This window comes from Tursiops truncatus, chromosome 12 (assembly GCF_011762595.2).
Source record: "Tursiops truncatus isolate mTurTru1 chromosome 12, mTurTru1.mat.Y, whole genome shotgun sequence".
In the NCBI taxonomy this organism is placed as follows: Eukaryota; Metazoa; Chordata; class Mammalia; order Artiodactyla; family Delphinidae; genus Tursiops; species Tursiops truncatus.
Genome location: NC_047045.1, coordinates 6,337,339 through 6,360,474, shown reverse-complemented (window position 1 = coordinate 6,360,474; position 23,136 = coordinate 6,337,339). Strand labels below are relative to the sequence as shown.

The 23,136-nt window shown below is 40.5% G+C and overlaps 1 protein-coding gene across 1 annotated transcript in view; it reads right to left on the bottom strand.

Annotated features, from left to right (window-relative positions):
• The window catches only part of ADGRB3 (adhesion G protein-coupled receptor B3), a 797,924-nt gene that overhangs the window by 446,168 nt on the left and 328,620 nt on the right, over positions 1-23,136 (bottom strand). Inside the window, exons 5-6 of the mRNA XM_019929178.3 lie at positions 13,860-14,024; positions 13,218-13,382 (exon numbers count right to left, since the gene is read on the bottom strand). Of these exons, the coding sequence (XP_019784737.1) occupies positions 13,218-13,382; positions 13,860-14,024 (330 nt within the window). The remainder of the gene's footprint in view (positions 1-13,217; positions 13,383-13,859; positions 14,025-23,136) is intronic.

Genomic DNA, 23,136 nt, shown 5'->3' with positions numbered 1-23,136 from the left:
CCATCCCTTCCTCTGCCCGGCTGTTCTCCAAGACACCCCTCACCGTCCACTGCTACACGGTGTCCTCCCTTATTTATTAGTAGTAGTATTATTAGCCTCCTGCTAGAATGTGAGCGCCATGAAGACGGGGCTTTTTCTGTTTTGTTTCGTTCTTAACGGCACATAGCACTTATAGGTCCTGGTAAATGATAGTGGGAACTATAGACACACATGTACTTTTAACCAAAAACTACCAAATACGTTCAGAAGATCTATTTTTCCAGTACGCCAGTGCTTAAGATGACAGAGAATGAGGATGATTTTGCAAAGTACTGAGGACTGTGTGTGTGTGTGTGTGTGTGTGTGTGTGTGTGAGAAATAGGCCAGCAGTAGGTAGTCATTTTCATTTAAGAGTAGTAAGACAGAGAAGTTAGCTACAATAGGTTTCCTAAAAATTAGCCAAAATGGGTTTCCATGGTACTGGATATTTACAAAAGTTGACCTTGTAGGGCTGTGCCTGACTTGGTAAGCGTCCAGGAGACCCTGTTCAGAAGCCCCTGATATGAACTGCATACATCCTAACTGGTCAAGGAAGAAGCTGATTCAACAGTTATTTTTCCAACCACACCACTCAAGTAAGTATTAGTTCCCATTTACCTGGTGACAATCAATGTGAGGTACTTTAACCAGACCAAAAAAAAAAAAAAACCCAGTAATTGTTTTAAACCTAGAGAAGTCAGCAAACTTTGTTTTCTCCTCTAAATGCATGAAACTCTGGATTCGTCATGCTTCTTGTAGATAGAAACTCAGTACACAAATGATAAGAAGGGAAGATGACAGAGGAATCAGAGGTTCAAAGTTGCAAATCGGTTCAGGATTTTCAGCTTTTTAGAAGGAATGTCAAATCCTGCAGCTGCTTTAAATATTTCATCAAAGGTGATTTGGCATCTTTGAAGATTAAATCTTAAAAAAAAATTAGTTCAGAAAATAGGTCTATTTCTGCTCATATCCAAAGCAAAAGAGTCTAGATATTAAAATGACAATTTATTTTCTTCCATCTCAGGTTTATGAAGTCCCCAGGGGTGAGAGACTTCCTGGGGTCTTCTCAGTGGCAGGAATGGAACTCATTCATCCTACAAATACTTGGGCTCCTATCATGTGCCAGTCTCCTTGGGAAGTAGTGCACAAAAAAGGACTAGACAGAGCCTCTCAACTCCAAGATGTCGAGGGCCACAGAAGTAGAGACATTACAGTGCCGTCAGCCTTCCACTATGATCAGAGGAGTCCCAGTTGCTCTAGGGGTACTTTAGGGGCGAGCAGACCAGCAGAGGATTTCCAGAAGGATGTCCAAGTTGAGATATGAAGGACAAGGGGGGAGTCAACCAACAAGGATGGGCAACTGTGCCACACGTGGCAAGACCCGGGGCAAGGAGAGCCTGGTCCATCCAAGGCATTGGGAACATCTCCCCTGGGAGAGCTGAGGCTGGACAGAGGTGGGTCACTGCAGGAGGAGGAGGGGGTGAGGGTGACGATGTAAACTAGGGGTGTGAACTTAAGGGTGAGGGAAATAGATGCCATGTTTTGAATGCTGTCCTGGCAGTTTGGAGAGTGGGTTGCAGGCGAGTGAGATGGACGTCAAGGAGGCCTGTGATGATCGAAAGGGTGTAACTGGGGAAGAAGGGCTGTGGAGTCACAGGAAGTGGCTGCAGGAAGTGGGTGGATTCCAAACGTGTTTAGGAGGAGGGATGGGCTCAGCTCCAGGGCAGGTGTAGGAGGTGAGGACAAGAGAGGGAGTAAAGATGAAACTCAGGTATCCAGGCAGAGAGTCTGGTGTGCTCTACCCTGAGTGACAGCACACGGGGAGAACATGGCTTGGGAGAGAAGATGCTGAAAACAGTTCTGAGCGTGAGCTATCTGAGCGCATCCTGGTATCAAAACGCTGGCTGGTGTATGGCACGAAAGTGCAGGAGAGAAGCAAAAGCTAGAGATAGAGGTTTGTGTTAATGTTGTTTTTGGTTTTTTTTTCTGTTTAATGCTACCTGCGTGCACTTGTAAATTAGAAAATGTATAATTAGCTCAGGCCATGCTGCTGTGCTCAAAATAAAAACGTATTATTGTGTAGCAATATGAAGCACTTGTTTTTTTATGCCTCAGCAAAATGGAACCACGACTCTGTTCATCAGCTGAAAGATCCCACTGTTTGCTCTCACTAGTGCAAAGATATAAAAACCCATCTGTAAGGTACAACTGTAGTTGAAGGCACAAGTATGCAGTTAGCGCGCACCCTTAAAACAAGGTGGCAATTACCTAGTGATTAGCTGTTAATCTGTCTATTCAAACTGATTTTCTGTCTCTTAAAAATAGCAAAAATTATACAGGGCTTAAATTAATTTGAGGTGGAAAATTAGTTTTCACCACTTATGCTAGAATTTCAGCATTAAAGAGAAATTGATTCCAAACTGTAGAGGTGCAGGCAGAAAAAGAAAAGAAAAAAATATGCACGATGCGTGACCCCGTATTTCAAATTTCACTTGCTGCCAATTCATTAATTCTTATGTTTTGGGAACCCCCTGTGCTGGGGGGGACAGAGGTAAATAAGACAGATTCAGCCTCTGTGCTCACACAGTGTACAGCTCTAATTCAGCAGTGGAGCTTACACATGTGAAGACTTCATGCAGCTACTAATAAGGCTGAAGGGAAAAAGAGGGGTGTTCATCAGATGTGTTTCGTAATAGCCTTCCTTCTATAGAGAAGGATCGTTATCAGTATCAAGTTGCTACACCGTTACAACAGCAATATTTACACATACTATGAATTAGGCAATCTTCTAAGCGCATTAAATATTTTCATTCAAATAATTGTCATAACCTTTAAAGTGGATGCAGTTATTGTCATCCCTGTAAATATGGGCAAAACAAGGCAGAGAGAGATCCCTCAGTGAGGGGGTGGTGGACCTCAGTCCATCAAACATCTCTCTCGGCCCATTTTCAGAGAATGTTACACCATCTCTAAGCATTTGTTGCACGAAAATAAGTACATAAGTATTTTGCAAAAATTTGTTTCTAAGTCTGGGAGTCAGCAAACCACGAACTTTGAATTCCCTAGCGAACAGTGTGCATTTCAGGTTGCCTGTTTGAGCACTTGGTCTGACAATGTGTTATACGTAACACACACCCCAAAATTCTGAATTAGTATTTTTTAAATTCTATATTTCAACTTAGTCAAGGTCACCCTACTTCCAACTTGTTAGCAAAGTTAAATAATAATTTAAAAGATAGCTAACTTTAACTGTGGGGAATAACTCTTAAGTAACTATCCTTGCATGAGACAAAGTTTTACACTGGAGCACCCGAGAGGTTTGTGCTGTGCTTACTTGCCTTTTTACATCATTTTCGGAACTGCTGAGGAAAACAGCCCTCCACAGCCTTCCCCAGGTCACGGCGGATGGAACAGATGATAACATTTGGAGGCACATTAGGGTGATGGGCAAGGCTACTTCAGGGTCAAGGCCGTGAGCCACGGCCTCCTGTCTTGTGAGCTGCCTTAAGGTCTTAAGAATCCCTCTTTGGGGGCTTCCCTGGTGGCGCAGTGGTTGAGAGTCCGCCTGCTGAGGCACGGGACACGGGTTCGTGCCCCGGTCCAGGAAGATCCCACATGCCGTGGAGCGGCTGGGCCCGTGAGCCATGACCGCTGAGCTTGTGCGTCTGGAGCCTGTGCTCCGCAGCAGGAGGGGCCACAACAGTGAGAGGCCCGAGTACCGCAAAAAAACAAAAAAAGAATCCCTATTTGGGCAAACCTGGGACCCATGCTAGGCCGACAAAATGGTTCCGAGGCCACCTTGAGGAACTCTGGCCTACAAGAATAAGCTGGGCTGAGATTTGGGGGAACTGAGTAACTTGCTATACAGAAACTTACATATTTTTTTACCCCCAACATCTCGATGATTTATTTCTAAAGAAGGAAGGATCGTGCCACAAATTCTAACTACAAAATAAAAATAGTAGATGTGCTAAAAATGTCCATTCAAATTCTAAGTAAGTAATCGAACAGCATTCTGAAAGAGTAAAGTAAGATTATAAAATGTATTACTATCATAGTCATTTTGAAGTGTATTCACATGCTTTTACACAAATGATTTCATTAGTCCAGTTATAGATTTTATGATATGGAATAAATACATTCAAAAGAGCATATAACTAAGGACCTGCTACAGTCAATGCAAAGTAGGGGATTTGGAAGGTGAAAATATATAGCTCATTTGCAATAAGCTGGAATTCTAGCTAAGAGGTATATATATATATATATAAAATAAAATATAATAGCAATATATAATAAGGGAAGCACAAAGCAAGTTTATAAGGGTTCAGAAAAGAAAGAGCACCCATGCAATTGTGGAAGAAAGAATGCTTAAGTGAGAAGACAACTTCTAATGGCTTGGGCTCCCAAGATGCTCCTATTTCAGTAGGCGAAGATGAGGGCCCAGGACACTAGGGGAGTCCAGGTGAATAGGAGGGCAAGCAACAGAGAAAGGACAGACTACGTGCCTCTCGATCCAGGAACCAGAGACTGCGTCTGCTTGGTTGCTTTATATACGAAGATTTGCCGTATGTACAAATGAGCCACTGATGAGGACACTCCTGTACCCAGGATCTCAGTATGCACGGAATCGGGCAGGGAACCAGAAGCCACAGAAGTTTTTTAATGAGCGAGTCCCATGACTAAGGCCATGGATAGGGGAGAATCATCAGATAAGAACCTATGTGGAAGAGGTTAGATAATGGGGTTGATGTCATAATATGGGTAATGGACATAGGAGACCTGCACTGCCCTTTAATCACTCTAATCTAAAATATTCTATCACTGCATCCTTGAAACAATCCCCTGGGCGTGTATCATTATCTCACTTAACATATGAGGACAGAGGCCCAAGCAACCTTGGTTTGACCACACTCCCCAGACTCTTTCCGCTGGAAGGCAGTGTCCGGGGGAGGAGAAAGCAGGGCCCCAGGAGGAAAGACTTGACCCAGGTAAACTCCCCCACTGGGAAAGAGGTTGGAAAGAAGGAGGGAGAACTTCAGACAGAAAAGCTCCCCTGGGGGCATAAGGGTCTCATTTGATACCCCAGTTGGAAAGGTCTGTTAGGTGACAGTTCTCACACAGGTGACAGCTGGAGAGAGAGAGAAAGCAACCAAAGCGCCAGGGGCAGGATCTCAGGGCCATTCACGTGTCAGGATGTGTGAGGGGAGGAAAATAAGTGGGGATGAGAAGTGTCAAGGGCTAACGTTCAGGTTTAGTGTCTTGGGAGACCTTCAACCCAAAAAGGAGTTTACTAATTGCATTAATGTTCATTTTATTCATTAAAAATCATTCAGTGGTTCTTAAAATATGCTTATTTTTACTGTCAAAACAATGTGGACTGAAAGGAAGAAATAAAAAAGGTAAAACGTGCTGATTAAATTTTCTGTTTCCATTTGCGAATGATCGGCGTGTTGCCAAATATTTCTAAACGGGTCAAGGTAGAGTAATATAGGATTACAACAAACTGCTTGCTAAGTTTTTGCTGTGCAGAGGCTGTGACAGTTTTCTCCCAGCTTCATCTGATGAGCAATCTGATAAGGCAAATTATGATAATAATTATTTCCATAGCAACAGGTTTGAATAGCAGGCCTAGAGTACTCTCTGGCATATATACTGATTATGTCCGAGCCCAGCGGTTCTCCCTTAATTCTGCCTCTAACACTGAATCGATTTGCTGTAGAATCTCGGACAGGCGCAGGTCAGGAAACCCCAACTTTTCGGGAGGATGGGAAGCTTCCCTGGAGATTGCTTAAACACCAGGTGGCCTCTCTCCCTATGGGGTACCTTCAAGTTCTACTTTATTTCCCTACTTTTTAGAATGTATCTGAGGTGACTTAGCAAGAAAAAAATAGGGCATTGCAGAGGAGAACAGTCAGTCCCTAGTGCCAGTCCAGTACTGCCACCACTGGACTCAGCGGTTGGTTTCAGGTGAACGGCTGGTATGAACTGTGTGGGTGTGACATTACTTGCCATGTCCAAACATGTGCAGTGAAACACTTGCCTTAACCTTTTGAAACTGAACAGGTAATAATATAGCTCCTTACGGGGTATACACATAACATCCGACAGCAAAAATAATAGCAATTCTAATGAAATAGGAGCTTTTTTAAAGTACTAGTAGTGATTAGTCTTGTGGTCTGGAATCAAAGAGGTAAAGCAGGTGCCAACTTGTATGTGAATATTTCAATAGAGACTAGTATGCTGGGTTTTTTAAAAATAAATTTATTTATTTATTTCTGGCTGCGCTGCGTCTTTGTTGCTGCGCGCGGGCTTTCTCTAGTTGTGCTGAGCGGGGGCTACTCTTTGTGGTGGTACATGGGCATCTCACTGCAGTGGCTTCTCTTTGTTGCAGACCACGGGCTCTAGGAGCTCGGGCTTCAGTAGTTGTGGCATGCGGGCTCAGCAGTTGTGGCTCGCGGACTCTAGAGTGCAGGCTCAGCAGCCATGGCTCACGGGCTTAGTTGCTCCGCGGCATGTGGGATCTTCCTGGACCAGGGCTCGAACCCGTGTCCCCTGCATTGGCAGGCGGATTCTTAACCACTGCGCCACCAGGGATGCCCAGTATGCTTTTTTTTCTCTTTAAAATATGTAAATTTTACACTTACATATTTGGGTTTCCAAGAATGATTACATTTAACCCTAAAATATGGTGGTCCACACAATTCAGAAGTCTCTTTTTTTTTTTTTTTTTTTTTTTTTTTTTTTTTTTTTTTGTGGTATGCGGGCCTCTCACTGTTGTGGCCTCTCCCGTTGCGGAGCACAGGCTCCGGACGCGCAGGCTCAGCGGCCATGGCTCATGGGCCCAGCCGCTCCGCGGCATGTGGGATCCTCCCGGACCGGGGCACGAACCCGTGTCCCCTGCATCGGCAGGCGGACTCTCAACCGCTGCACCATCAGGGAAGCCAGAAGTCTAACTTTTTAACTTGTCTCTAACAGAGACAAAATATTTATGTTGATAGTGATTAATTAATTCCCCACTCCTCCAGCTGGGAGCTGAGAACTTTAAGTCTATGTGAGCTCAGACCCCATCCTCCGCCCTGACACCCAGCCCGGATATTATCCACCTGTGTGTGTGTATAGTAGCTCAGAGCCTTGAGGGACAGAGCAGTGAAAGCACGCTCCTGCTACAGAAGATCTGTGTCCCGGTGGGGCAGAGCCTCACATCAGACAGGTCCCAGTGACACCCCTCCAGCTCCCCACAAAACAGGAATACTAGTGCTGTACAATTGAGCAGCTCTGCCTAAACCACCCTACTTTGTCTACAGCGGCTAGTTAATTGCCCTATTTTTCTGTTTTATTTTGGTTGAAACAAGAGTTGGGTAGGGAGACTTGAAATGCATTATCTGTATTTTCATTATGAACTGATTCCAGAAACAATCCCTCCTTATTTATGTGTGAAGAAGTGTGAATAAGACAAAATTCTGCAGCCTTATTCAAATGATACCTCAACTTTCAACAGTGGAGCTGAGGTGGAGAACTGTTTTCCACTCTTTGTGAGTTTTATCACTAATATTTATTTATTTAGTTAGTTACTTACTTACTTATACTCGAGGCTGGTGCAACCCAGGAGGTAATCTGCAGCATCATCACCATCATCTGGGAGCTTGTTAGAAATGCAGATCTCCAGGCCTGGACCAGACCTACTGAATCAGAACCTTGCAGCAGAGGACATTGGATCCTGAATCTCTGTCTTAACAAGCCCTCTGTGGGCATCCCTGGTGGTTCATTGGTTAAGGCTCCATGCTCCCAATGCAGGGGTCCTGGGTTTGATCCCTAGTTGGGGAACTAGACTCCGCATGCCACAACTAAGAGCCAGTGCAGCCAAATAAATAAATAAAATAAATATTAAAAAATAATAAAAAATGAAACAAGCACTCTGGGTAATGCTTTTGTACTCTAAAGTTTGAGGTCCATGTATCTTTTTTAGTTATAGATTTGTCTGGAAATATGCCCAGGAGTGGGGTTGCTGGATCATATGGTAGTTCTATTTTTAGTTTTTTGAGGAACCTCCATACTGTTCTCCATAGTGGCTGCATCAACTTACATTCCCACCAGCAGTGTAAGAGGGTTCCCTTTTCTCTACACCCTCTCCAGCATTTGTTGTTTGTAGACTTTTTAATGATGGGCATTCTGACCGGTGTGAGGTGATACCTCATGGTAGTTTTGGTTTGCATTTCTCTAATAATTAGCGATGTTGAGCATATTTTCATGTGCCTATTGGCCATCTGTATGTCTTCTTTGGAGAAATGTTTATTTAGGTCTTCTGCCCATTTTTCAGTTGGGTTGTATTTTTTTGCTGTTGTTATTGAGTTGTATGAGCTGTTTGAGTATTTTGGAAATTAAGCCCTTGTTGGTCTCATCATTTACAAATATTTTCTCCCAGTCTGCAGGGTGTCTTTTTGTTTTGTTTATGGTTTGCTATGAAAAAGCTTGTAAGTTTGATTAGGTCCCATTTGTTTATTTTTGCTTTTATTTCTATTGCCTTGGGTGACAGACCTAAGAATACACTGGTATGACTTATATCAGAGAATGTTTTGCCTATGCTGTCTTCTAGGAGTTTTATGGTGTCATGTCTTATATTTAAGTCTTTAAGCCATTTTGCGTTTATTTTTGTGTATGGTGTGAGGGTGTGTTCTAACTTCACTGATTTAACATTCAGCTGTCCAGCTTTCCTAAGACCACTTGCTGAAGAGATTGCCTTTTCTCCATTGTGTATTCTTGCCTCCTTCGTTGTAGATTAATTGACGGTAGGTGTGCAGGTTTATTTCTGGACTCTCTATTCTGTTCCATTGATCCATATGTCTGTTTTTGGGCCAATACCATACTATTTTGATTATAGTAGCTTTGTAGTATTGTCTGACATCTGGGAGGGTTATGCCTCCTGCTTTGTTCTTTTTCCTCAGGATTGCTTTGGCAAGTGTGGGTCTTTTACGGTCCCATATGAATTTTAGGATTATTTGTTCTAGTTCTGTGAAAAATGTCATGGGTAATTTGATAGGAATTGCATTAAACCTGTAGATTGCTTTGGGTAGTATGGCCATTTTACCAATATTAATTCTTCCAATCCAAGAGCATGGGATATCTTTCCATTTCTTTGAATCATCTTCAATTTCCTTTATTAATGTTTTATGGTTTTCAGCATATAAGTCACCTCCTTGGTCAGTTTTATTCCTAAGTATTTTTTTTTTTGATGGAATTTTAAAAGGGATTCGTCCACTAAAGTTTGAGAAGCACAGCTTGGGCGATGTCGAGAGGCACTCAGAGAAGGTAGGAGCCCAAAGGAAGCAAGCATGGTGATGCTTTCTTCCTACTGAAGGAAAATTACTCAGAAACGAAATGAACGGCTCTCTTGATCTTCAAAGAAGACATAATTCTGCTGGGGAGCAATCTTGCAGAGACAGTCACTCCAGAGGGGTGGGGGGCTGTTGAGAGCTTATAGTCGGGCACATTACAGGGGGCCAAATTCCAACACAAATGCATTGCAACGTGCAAGACAAGTCTGAGCCCACAGCATCACTGCTGACTTCCCTTGGGATGAATATCTAGAGTTCAGTATCCCAGTAATTGCTCCATCTCTGGTCTAAGTTGCTGTCACCATGCACATTTATGGTATGGCACCCTTACTTCAAAGTTTTTCTCAGAACATTTAACCTGCAGGCTTCACTTGCCACTTGCAGACAAAGCAATGGTGACTCCAGAAAGGACATTTTATGTATAAATTAAGTGTAATGTCTCCCTGTGAATGGAAGGTTCCAATTTAGCAACTAATGACTAAAGTCATACATACTATAATTGGGCTCTGGAAAGAGCAAGCCCTTCCCTGGGAGCAGAGCAGGGAGGCCCTGGGAAGCCTGGGCTAATGTAGGCCAATCACCAGTAACTCTGCTTTCTGAATGATATTAACCAGGGGAATATTGGGGGAAAAAACCAACCAAACGAAAGATTAAAAACGGTATTTTTTCACATTGTAGCAACATAACATAATTAGGGGAGCTATTAACTTTCTACTATTTTAACCCTCAAAGCCTTGGTGTACAATAAGATTGAGATCAATGAAATCATTATTTGGTGAGGTTGACCAATTTAAAAATTGGGCAACTTAATTATCTCCCTTGTAGCTACTTTATTCTTTAACTAGCAGTATTTTTAAAAAGTAATAATATAATTTTTTAATCTCTCTAATTATCTTTTCTTATGAAGATAAGGGCATCATTGATGTCCTTTTTAATACTTTCATTTTATCTATTTACCAGGAAAGAAATATCCTAATCTTGATGGGAAAACATTTTTTATTTTCCATTGTTAGTAGATGCCATAACAGCTTTTGATTAAACCCAGATGACTAATCATTATTTTTATTAATTATCCAGACAAAGATGTGCATAGATTACATTTCTCCTTCCTGACAACTGAGGGTCTCTTGGAAAACCTGATTAATTTGTTTTGTATTCAAATTAAGTGAAGCATACAAATAAATACTAGTTTGTTTGCTTCCAGCAAGAGGAAGAAAAATTAAGAGAGAACAGTACTAAAAATAATACTAGAAAAAAACATTGTTTCCAAAGAGACATTTGTTCAGGCTTTATCACTGACAAAACGAGAAAAAATGCCTTAGCAACTGTGAAGATAATTTGAAAGTTTTCTCAATTTATATTGTCAATGTGTAAATTTGGAGCAATCTAATGGCAGAAATTAGGAAACCTATGCTCTAATCATAAAGGAATATATATTAAATACAGAGAAACAATTGTGCGGAGTTGAAAAGCCAATATATAAATCAAGTCCACCGTGGAAAACTGAGTTATTTATAAATCCCGCTTTCTTGATAAAATAATCTGGGGATGACATGGCTGTGCATTGAAAAGTTAAAGGATAAATATTAAAAGTAAAAAACCTCCCTTATTTTGATAAAATTTCTATACTGTACAGAGGCAGAAAGCATTGTTGAAATTAATAGTCACATACAATTTTTAATGGATAATGTGATTTGTATGAAGGTGCAAGATTAGGATATATTTTCAAAAGCTTCGTACATATATTTATTTTTTTACCCCTGTATAAGCCCTACTTTGTGAATTGTTTAGCTGATTCAATAATTCATTTTAATTCAAAAATGTTATTTACATACTTGAGGGGATTTCAAATCATATTTTTGAAAAGAGAAAAATGAAAATGTTACAGTTAATACCAAAATTATATATATATATTATATAATCTAAAAAGTGTTTACAGCTTTATATGATAATTTTTCAATCTCCCTGAAAGCACGAAAGCCAGCGAATAAACCTAGCAAATAAGGTATAATATCTTTTTTGTAAATAGATATGTAAAATGTTTTCCAAACAGCAGGTGGCAATCTTTATAAAGCTGATTGCGGGCACCACCATCTTACCTCTATATATGCAGATAAAAGTCAGTTTTAAAGGACCAGTTAAGAACCTTGGCACGCTCAGACTAGTTCAGATAACTTCAGATATTAAAAGGGTCTTATTTAGTCATGCCTACTGTTCCAGTGAAATTTCTCCCTGGGCAAAAGAAATGTTTTTTTTTTAATGCTTCTTAATTCTTACGCAGCACAGCAGAAATTTCATGATGCTAATCTGTATAGGTATCCTTCTAAACAAGAGTCCTGCATGCTGGTTACTTCTTATCATTCTGGATTCATATGGCCTTAAGAATTAACAAAACTAATTTTAGATCTTTTTTAAGAACTAAGAAAATACTACTGATATACTGTTACCCTTAGAGTCCAGTTTCTGTTGCTATTAGTGTTGAACCATGAAAAGTCTTTAGGATTCTAAATATGGAGAAATAAAAAGTTTTGCTCCCTGGATAGCTCTTAGAATTCCTTGTTTTTTCTAAATCCCAGCGGTCATGTTACATAGAAACAGAAATCCATAGTTTCCTGAACTGAAAAGGAATCTCAAACAGCTGAAGTCACCACACCTACTAGGACCAGATAGCCCAAGGATCTGTGAGCTTGCCCACAAGAGTTACTAGTGGCAACAAGGACTCTAACTGGGTCTTCAAATTCTTTAAGTTCAGAACTTTATACCCAGCTATGAAGTTTTTAAATTCCATGCTATTAGCTTTTCCAGCATGTTTATAAAATTTTGCCAATGGTATCATTCTAAAATCCGAATTTTCACTTATTTATTGAGTCTTGAGTGTGTCAATAGTATTTTATGAAATGTACACACAGTTAGGAAGGAGTCTTTGTTCTAAATGAGCTTTTAAAATATATGACCTATAATATAATATAATTTATACTCTGGGCAATTTCTGACCTTCTCTTTTTTCTATGCTCATATGTAAAATCCTCCAATGTTGCAATACTTCCATTTTCTCACTATGAATTAAGGCGTGATGCTGTTATTTTAAAGTGAGTTCCTCACAGGAATTTCCTTTTACAGTGGGAATGGGGCAAGGGCTAGTAACTGGGGTGTCCAAGGTCACACATCAGGATGGATTAACAGCAGAATTTACAAGTTTCTGAGTTTCAACCTCGTCTCTTTACTTCCTTACCAATCTACCTCACACTGATGTCTCTATATTTCTAGTAAAATAATCTAAGGCAGGGGCTTCCCTGGTGGCGCAGTGGTTGAGAGTCCGCCTGCCAATGCAGGGGACACGGGTTCGTGCCCTGGTCCGGGAAGATCCCACATGCCGCTGAGCGGCTGGGCCCGTGAGCCATGGCCACTGAGCCTGCGCGTCCGGAGCCTGTGCTCCACAACGGGAGAGGTCACAACAGTGAGAGGCCCGTGTACCGCAAAAAATAAAAAATAAAAAAAATAATAATCTAAGGCAAGTTGTTTTGTGTTCTCAGTAAACAAATATTTCATAAAGAGAGTGAAAAAAAACAGTACCCCAACCTAATTTCAAAAATTTCTAGCCTTGTTATTGTTCAGTATGCCTACTTTGGTGTTATTACACTTTTCAATGTCATTTTTCAGCAAATAATTTAAAAATGTATAGAAGACACAGTCTATGACACATAAACAGACAAAACGTCATACATTATGGAAAGGAGTAAATTGCCACTTATTATTAGCAATACTTCCATTGAGGAAATACGGGCTTTAACCAATGACAACGTTTTCAATCCTTTTTTTTCCCCAGGTACCAAAGTGTTTCCCTGGGGACGATCTGAGCTCACTCACCAGGACATCGCTGCTCGCTGCACCTTCTCACTTCCTCGCCTGTCCCTTCACACGGCTGCCCGGTCACCGCCACACCCTGGCAGGTCCTCATTCGCCTCTCCCAGCCGCCGTCACAGGACTTGGAGCATCCGCTCCAATGACCCCACTGATTCCACTGACCATTGGCTGAAAGAAATACGTCAAGGTCAGTGGCAGTCATCCAGTGCACACTGCTTTAGGGATTCGAAAATCTGAGGCCCATGGCTGTCTGTTCAATTTTTATTACTCTACCACAATGAATAAAATGGACACAAATATTTAACTTGCTGGTCAAATCTAGAGCATTGTGATGAACAGAAGTTTCTGTAAGTTTGTCAGAAGCTGCAAATGGACATTGACCTTTACTTGTAAAGAACACGAGCTCCGTGCTAGACTTCATCAATTTAATCAAAATTTCATCTAATCTCATTAATTTCATCTAATTTAAGAATCTGTTGAATTTTGTGGCTTTATTCATGCAACATACAGTAGGATGAGCTCTGGTACAACTGGCTTCATTGACTAGAAATGTATAGTTACCTGACGACGCCACGACCGTCTGGCACGATTCTGTCACCTTATCTAAAGGGCAGGCATCCTTCGAAAGCAGGCATCAGGCCTCACCTGTGCACTCAGGGTTGTAGCACTCTCTGCTTTCCGCCCAGGGCCCTCTGCATTCGGAGCCCCCGTGGGCGGCTGCAGTACACTGCCGGCTCCTCTGCTGGGTCCCATTCGAGCAGGTCACGGAGCATCGGCTCCAGAAGCTCCACTCCTGCCACTGTCCATCAACTGCCAAAGCAGAAGCAGAGACAGTGTGAGGAGGTCTTCTAGGAGAGAAGGCTGTACACGGAGTACACTCATGCCTTTACTGCACTGTACAGATAATGCATTTTTTACAAATTGAAGTTCTGTGGTGGCCTGCCTGGAGCAAGCCTACAGGTGTCCTTTTCCAACAGCATTTGTTCACTTTGAGTTTTTGCGTCACACTTTGGTAATTCTGGCAATAACTCGAACTTTTTCTTGCTTATTATATTTGTTACGGTGATCTGTGATCAGTGACCTTTGACGTTAATATTGTCATTGCCTTGGGGAACCAGACACGTACAAGACAGGGAACTTAAGAGAGAAATGCTGTGTGTGTTCTGACTGCCCCACCCATTGGCTGTTCTCCCATCTCTTTCCCTCTCCTCAGGCCTCCCTGACACAACAATAACGAAATGAGGCCAATTAATAACCGTACAATGGCTTCTAAGCTTTCATGGGAAATGAAGAGTCACGCGTCTCTCACTTTAAATCAAAAACCAGAAATGGTTAAGCTTTAGTGAGGAAGGCATGTTGAAAGCTGAGATAGCCCCAAAGCTGGGTTTCTTGTGCCAAACAGGCAGCCAAGTTGTGAAAGCAAAGGACAAGTTCCTGAAGGAAATTAAAAGCGCTGCTCCAATGAACACACGAATGAAGAAAGTGAAACAGCGTTATTGCTAATATGAAGAAAATGTAGTGATAAGATAATTCATGAAGGTGGTTACTCTAAACAACAGATTTTCAGTGCGGACAAAACAGCCTTCTATTGGAAAAGGACGCCACCTATAGGACTTTCATAGCTAGAGAGAAGTCAATGCCTGGCTTCAAAGCTTCAAAGGACAGGCTGACTCTCCTTTTAGGGGTTAATGCAACTGGTGACTTTAAGTTGAAGCCAATGCTCATTTATCATCTGAAAATCTAAGGGCCTTTAACATTATGCTGAATCTCCTTTGCCTCTGCTTTATAAATGGAACAACAAAGAAGCAGGCATGACGCACATCTGTGTACAGCATGGTTTACTCAATATTTTAAGCCCTCTGCTGAGACCTACTGCTCAGAAAAAAAAGATTCCTTTCAAAATATAACTGTTCATCAACAATGTACCTGGTCCCCCAAGAGCGCTGATGGAGATGGGCAATGAGATTAATGTTGTTTTTCATGCCTGCTAGTCATTTTGACTTTCAAGTCTTATTAAGAAATACATTTTGGGGCTTCCCTGGTGGCACAGTGGTTGAGAGTCCGCCTGCCGATGCAGGGGACGCGGGTTCGTGCTCCAGTCCGGGAAGATCCCACATGCCGCGGAGCGGCTGGGCCCGTGAGCCATGGCCGCTGAGCCTGCGCGTCCGGAGCCTGTGCTCCGCAATGGGAGAGGCCACAACAGTGAGAGGCCCGCGTACCGAATAGATTTTGTAAGGCTACAGCCACCATAGATAGTGATTCCTCTGATGGACCTGGACAAAGTCAATAGTAAACCTTCTGGAAAGGATTCAGCATTCTAGATGTCATTAAGAACATTCATGATTCGTGGGAAGAGGTCCAAATAGCAACATTAACAGAAATTTAGAAGAAACTGATTCCAGCCCTCATGGATGACTTTGCTGGGATTAATACTTCAGTGAAGGAATTGACTGCAGATGTGGTGGGTATAGCAAGAAAACTAGAATTAGAAGTGAAGCTTGGGGAACTCTTCTTAATATTATGTAACAACCTACATGGGAAAATAATTTGAAAAAGAATAGATACACATATATGCATAACGGAATCACTTTGTTGTACACCTGAAACTAACACAACATTGTTAATCAACTATACTCCAATACAAAATGAAATGTTAAAAAACAAGTAAAAATAAAAGTAAGGGAACATCGGGACTTCCCTGGCAGTCCAGTGGGTAAGACTCCGTGCTCCCAATGCAGGAGGCTGGGGCTTGATCCCTGATTGGGGAACTAGATCCTGCATGCATGCCACAACTAAGAGTTCACATGCCGCAACTAAAGATCCCACATGCCAAAACTAAGACCCGTTACAGCCTAAATAAATAAATATTTTTTTTTTAAAAAGTAACATTAAAAAAATAATAAAGGAACATGAAAAAAAAAAGAACAAGCGGAGCCTGAAAATGTGACTGGATTGCTGCAATCTCATGACAAAACTTGAATGGATGAGGAGTTGCTTCTTATGGACGAACAGAGAAAGTGGATTCTTGAGATGGAATCCACTCCTGGTGAAGATGCTGTGAAGACTGTTGAAATGACAGCAAAAGATTTAGAATATGACATAAACTTAGTTGATAAAGCAGCACACACATCTGAGAGGACTGACTCCAATTTTGAAAGTAGTTCTGCTATGGGTAAAATGCTATCAAACGGCACTGCATGCTACAGAGAAATCGTTCATGAAAGACAGAATCAATCCATGTGGGAAATGTCACCGTGGTCTTATTTTAGAAACTGTCCCAGCTGACCCAACCTTCAGCAGCCACCACCCTGATCAGTAAGCAGCCACCAGCATGGAAGAAAACGCTCCACCAGCAAAAAGATTACAACTTGCTGAAGACTCAGATGATGGTTAGGATGCTTTAGCAATAACATATTTTAAAGTTAAGGTTTGTACGTTGTATGAAAGACACAATGTTATTGCACTCTTAAGAGATTACAGTCTAATGTAAACAGAATTTTTCTATGTACTGAGAAACCAAAAATTGGTGTGACTCACTTTACTGTGATATTCACCTTATTAAGGTGATCTGGGACTGAACCTGTGATATCTCTGAGGTGCCTGTACAAGGTAAAACTAACCTTGAAGATGAGTCCCGACCAAGAGACTCTAAATGAATGCAGTTAGATTTTATTAATCCCCAAACAACTATTACCTGATTCTGCACTTCTATTTACTTTATGTGTCTGGTATCTCTTTTTATTGACCACTCAACAAGCCAAGACCTTGATCTTGGAGATGGGTACAGCAAGCAATTAATACAATAAATAATGACCAGTAACTCACAGAGCTCATATTTTAGAAAAGGAACCCCTAGAATGAGTTAACTAATTAATTCCATGCTAAATAAATTAATTCTATAGCGTTGCTGCAAAGGATGATTTCAAGAAACTGTGAGATAAGAGTTTACAGAGCCTGGGGAGTCTTCCCGGACAAAGTGAGGTTTCAAGTATGCTTGAACGATAATAGGAAATCCCTAGGGAAAGGGCATGTTCCCTGAACATACACGAAAATCCTGGGCAGGACTGAATGGAGGGTGTTGTGAACAGCATCCAGAGGGCCAGGTGAATAACTACACAGAGAAGTTTGGGAAGAAGATAGAGGTCAGACTTTGCAAACTTTTGGTCAACTGTGTTACGGATTTTGCCTATTTTTCACAGATCATTAAGAAGCCATTGGAAAAAAGAAGAAAACCAAGAAAAAGAAGAAAAAGAAAGAAGCCATTGAGGGCCACACGGGAAGGACCGTGAGTGGAGAGAGGACCAAAATGATGTCCAGGTGTCTGGTGACCAGAATGGAATATAGATGGTTGAATTTGTCTTTGGAAGTTCAAATTGAGATGCATTTATTTATTCACTCATTCGAATGACTGTTAAGAATCTCTTAGTCATCAGACTCTGTGGTAGGTGTTAACAAGAAATACAAGAATTTGAATTCCAACCTCAAAAATAGGATAACTGTAAAAGAAGTACTCTACACATACAAATAAGTAAATGAAAAATTAAGAGCAATACATCTTAAGACAGCAGTGAAGACTTTCAGAGAACAGATCACACCTACTTGGGGGGTAATTATGATTTGGATAATTTAGACAAAGGAGACAGCATTCATGAAGGTATAATCCCACAGGCCACAAACTACAAGGGAACAAAGGAATCAGGCAAAAATATTTACCTAATTTAGAAGGCATAAACTAGCATGTAAGTGTTATAAATGCACCAGGATATGACTCTCTACTTTTTCCAATATCATTCCATGGCTCTTGGTCGATTTCATTACAGCGAAAGAGAGTCCACCATAAATCCAAAGTTCCAACATAAACTAATGCTGCTGTGAAAACCCACCTAAACGAGAAAGCCTGGCAGAATAGGAGTGAGTACTTTCAACCTAATTTCAGGTCTTGCTGGTAGCTGTTAAAAAGAAGCCTGTTTAATATGTGTCTAGTGGTACTTAATAAACACTTTGTGAGATGAAAAATCACAAAATACCAATTTAATCATCCCATTCATGCAATTTTAGCATCTCACTTTATTAAAAGTATCTGACACAATCTTATTGGCTATGTAATCCATTTGCCAGACTAAAAAGTCTAGTGAAATAAGAGGATGATACAAACTATCCATTTCCTCTCTATGTTGGCCTTGAAGATGAATGTGTTTTTCATTTCAGAATTTTGCTTTTCAAAGATAACATTTATTAAGTTTGCTTTTGAGAAGAATGGTTAAAAAAAAACCATTCATGCCTGCAGCATATGTACCATCTATTTGGCCAAAGAATATACAGGTATTCAAATTTTTGAGAACATTCAGAAAGCAACACATAAACAAAGATGAATTAAGGGATGCCAATCTGTTTAGTGCTCAGTGAGTAGAATAAAAGAATATCTCTTTTCCTTAAGAATTCTGGTTTGAGGTAAATTTTTAGCTTTTTTTTTTTTTTTTAAATGAATGTAATAGCTACAAACTCACTGCAAAGAACAGAGGATTAGTGTCTCTGGCTAGGAAGATGTGCACGTGGTAATGACTGAGTCAGAGATGGAATCAGAGAAGATAATTGGGCAGGGGGCTGTATTATGGACGAGGAATGAGGAAAGACCTTGCCTAAGAGAGATTAGGAAAAATATTTGTGAAGTGTTTTGCTCAGAAGTCTTTCTTTGAAAGAAGACTTTGCATCACCATTGTTAAAATTTTTCTAACATTTTAAATCCATACATGTGTAATATTAGTTCAGTCCTTTCTGCCAAAGTACACATTTTCTGTTTTGGCTAAAGTTCAAGAATGAGTTAAATTAGACATTTGAGGGAACTTTTGAGGTTCACCACCACCATAAACATCAACAAAACATATATATTAGATATGAACAGTTTTGTTTATCAATCAGTTACAGAAATAAATAACAATGAAATTGAAGATGTATCAAGTGGATGTGTTTGACGTTTTATTTTACACTGAGAACTAGAAGTTTCTTTTCCTGAACATTCACTGCACCAGTATGAAAGAATGGACTTGACAAAGTAACTGATTGGATATTTTTTAAAAAGAGCAAAAACCCAATATTCCTTTAGTGTGTAATAGAGTGTGGTAAGGCAAAGTTCCATTTTCACTGTGAAAATGGAAAATTGAGAGGTTAGAAAGAGAGGAGTATGTGAATTTAATTTAAAAGATTAGACAACTGACTTATATGTACATGAAAGAGTTTCTTTAGTGCCAAACGTGGAACGTTGTTTTATTTTAGGATTTTTGTTTGTTTCTCATCCTAGAATTTAAAAAAAAAAAACTCATTAATTATGTTCTGGTGGGGAGGGATAAATTAGGAGTTTGAGATTAATATATATACACTAATATATATAAAACAAGTAAACAACAAGGACCTACTGTATAGCACCGGGAACTATACTCAATATCTTGTAATAACCTACAAGGGAAAATAATCTGGAAAAAAAAGATATATATGCATATATAATTGAATCACTTTGCTGTACACCTGAAACTAACACAACACTGTAAACCAACTATATGTCAATAAAAAAAATAAAATAGAAAACAATATCACAATATCGCTGAAATCACCTAAACCAAAACAAATAAAAAAAGATCTTTCAGGAAATGGTAGTGTCATTTTACTGAATGGGAAAAAATGAGGTTTTTGAGAGGTGGAAATTAAGAGTTCTGTTATGGGCATTTAAGCATTTTCTAGTTCAGGGATTAAATGTTGACATATTTAAAAATAAAAACCAATTATCATATGATACACCTAAGATTTCTATTTCATAACCTCTTGTCTAGGTACCACACAAGACATGAAGAGACTTTTTTCTTTTTCTCTGATGCTTAACTGGGATCCAGAGTGGTGCCGAAGATGCTTCTCCTTCAGCTGCGTTCAGGTTTGCTCTCCACCTGGGTGAGTATGGAGGCAAGAGACCACCAAGGCCCTCCCCACCCTACCACCCACCCAGATACGACTGCCTTCCAGACTCACTGCAAAACCACAAGCTTGAAAACACCTCAAAGCTTTCTTTCTAGAACTGTGTTCCTACTGAAGGCTAATTAGCACCTTGTCATCTTGTCAGAAAAGTGTTCCCGATGATTTGGGGAAATGTAAACATTCCCAAACTGGCTCCTCTGTACTCCTGAGTAAAGATGCACAGAGCATCCGCACTGTGACTGGTCTTGTTCTGTTAGACTCAGGGGAAACTGTGCAGATAAAGACCCACCAAGCTCTGCTCTCCCGGAACGTGTAGTCTGAGGGGCTGTGGTGGAGACAGATGATGATAAACAAGTAAACAAATGAGTGAACAAGAGAGTCACAGCTGGAAGTGTTCTGAAAGCAGTGTGACCACAGGAGAGCTTAGTCCCCAACACTAGAAGAAGCCAGAAACATAAGGCTCTGTGGAAGGCTCTACCCAAGTGAGGTCTTGAGGTCTAGAAAGCTTTGTGTATTCAGGGACAGAGACAAGCCTGGGGCTCGTGGGGCTCATGAAGAGGGGGACGCGGCAGGAGGTGGGTTTGGAGGGTGAGCAGAAGTCCGATCCTGGAGGGCCCGGCAGGCATGGGGCCAACAAGGTGAGGCACCACGAGAGGACTTTAAAGTAGGGAAGAGATGTGACATTTTAACCCTTCATTTTGCGGTTGTGTGTAGATTGGATTGCACAGAGACAAGAATGGGTATGGGAGACATTGGGGACTAGAGTGTAGGCCAGACATGGGTAAATGGTAGAACCTTTTACTGAACTGGGTTAGAGTAGGTTTCAAACAGGTCCGCGGGTACATAGTCCTGAAATAAGAATGTCTATTTGGAACGTGTTGAATTTGTGATGCCGTTATAGACCTAATGCAGGGAGTCTTACTCTGAATAGACTTTGTTTAAAGCTGTAGCTCCCAAATTTATTTAAAAATAAATCCTCCCTCCCCTCTTTCCCTTTTTTTTTCCTTTTCATGGGACACCATTTGGTAAACATTGCATTAGAGGACATAATTTCTTCCATGATAGGCAGACAGGTTAAGAATCAGAACTGTCTTAGGCTTTTTACTTTCTTTTCATTTCCATCATAAGCATTTGCATTTGGATTTTTCCAGTGCTATTTTTCAATTTAAAAACTCCAAATGCCTATTTCTTAACGAACCATCCCACAAAAGGTGACTAAGAATAGAGAATGCGAGGCTGTATTTTGAAGCTGGGAGGATGCTGAGATCAGCCAGTCCTACCTTCACGTAACGTGCTTCCTTACACAACAGTGTCACTCTGGGGACACAAAGTTTTTTTACAGCAATGTGACACATGACCAGACTTTCTGGACCCAGAAGAATTAAAATTGCAATGGCTAAAACATTAGATTCCTGGGGTTTTCTGTGTTAAAGAAACTTCCTTCTGCAATTGTGTTCACCAGGAAGAAAATCCTGTCTCCGATGTGCAGGGAGCAATTCCTATGATACATTTTATCGTATTTTATTATTTTAAAAAAAAATTTATAGTTGATTTACAATGTTGTGTTAATTTCTTCTGTATAGCAAAGTGATTCAGTTATACACACACACACACACACACACACACACACACACATACACACACACACACACATATATATATATATATATATATATATATATATTTGTTTCTATATTCTTTTCCATTCTTGTTTAACCAAGGATATTGAATATAGTTCCCTGTGACTTTCATACATTTTAATGAAAATACTATGTTTCAGTCTATTTTCTCATCTTGACCAATAACTGGTGACACTATAGTATAGGTTGGATAACAATAACCACAAGGTAAAGTCATGAATATTTTGAACACTAAAACCATCATTTCAACAACTGTTCTGGGTTGATTGCTGATGACTGATGAAGTTACCTGCAGGGAGGAATCGGGGGAGAAGAGTTCTGGCCCCTTTGAGGCTATCTGATTTAGGCTATCTGATTTGGCTCTGGTTTTTACTGAATTGGGAGTTACCCAGGGGATGGGAAAGACTCCTCTGGGATACAAGACTGAAATGCAGAAGAGCCATATGCTGAAGAGCAAAAACCTATGTTTCCTATTTGCCATTTTAAAATAAATGACAAAAGAGGAAAATCAAAATGAAATATCATGTTTAAAAATTAGAATTAAGAATAGAGGCAATCTATAGTGGTAAGGGCTAAGAAGATTAAAAAAAGAAAGGTTGGTAAGTAAATTAAGACAAAGTTTGAATGAGAAAAATATTACATAGTAAAAGAGAGCAAGCCAGGATTAAGAAAGACACAAATTTTTAAAACTCTCATAAGCTAAGCACTGAAAGATCACCAGAATAATGCTGAAAATCTGAAATGACACAAAATGAATACAATTGCCACATAATAGACTAGAAGGTTAAGATGATGAAATGCAAATTTTAATTAAAGACCAGGTTAACGAGCCAGCATTTGTGTTTTAAATTATAACACCCTCATTTTGAGACAATCAGGGACCTCTGAACCAGGGTAGGGCAAAGGCTCAGGATGTTCCCTCTCTGTCCTCACAGGAATGCTCCCTGCAGAGGGACTGTGGGGAGGTCACCCTCTCACAAATGCTGAAGGATCAAAATACTAGAACCACAGGAGACCAAAGCCTCTTGCTCTAGGTAACAGATATTAGGTTCCAGCTGTGTTCCTCAGGACCTATCGTTGGGTGGTTCTTTCCTTCTCCTTAGAGTTTATGAGTCTGAAAATATATCTGGAAACTACAACCTAATGGGATCTGTCTGGAACGGTTCTGGATTCTCAGGAATGAATTTCTCAAATGCAGGACTGCTCGGCCCCACAGACTGAAATGGGCCCTTACGCAGCTACTTCTCCCTAGAACAATCCTAGCCAAAGAATCCCTTTGAGTGTCTGATGAAGGCTATCCATAAGAAATAAAGCTCAAA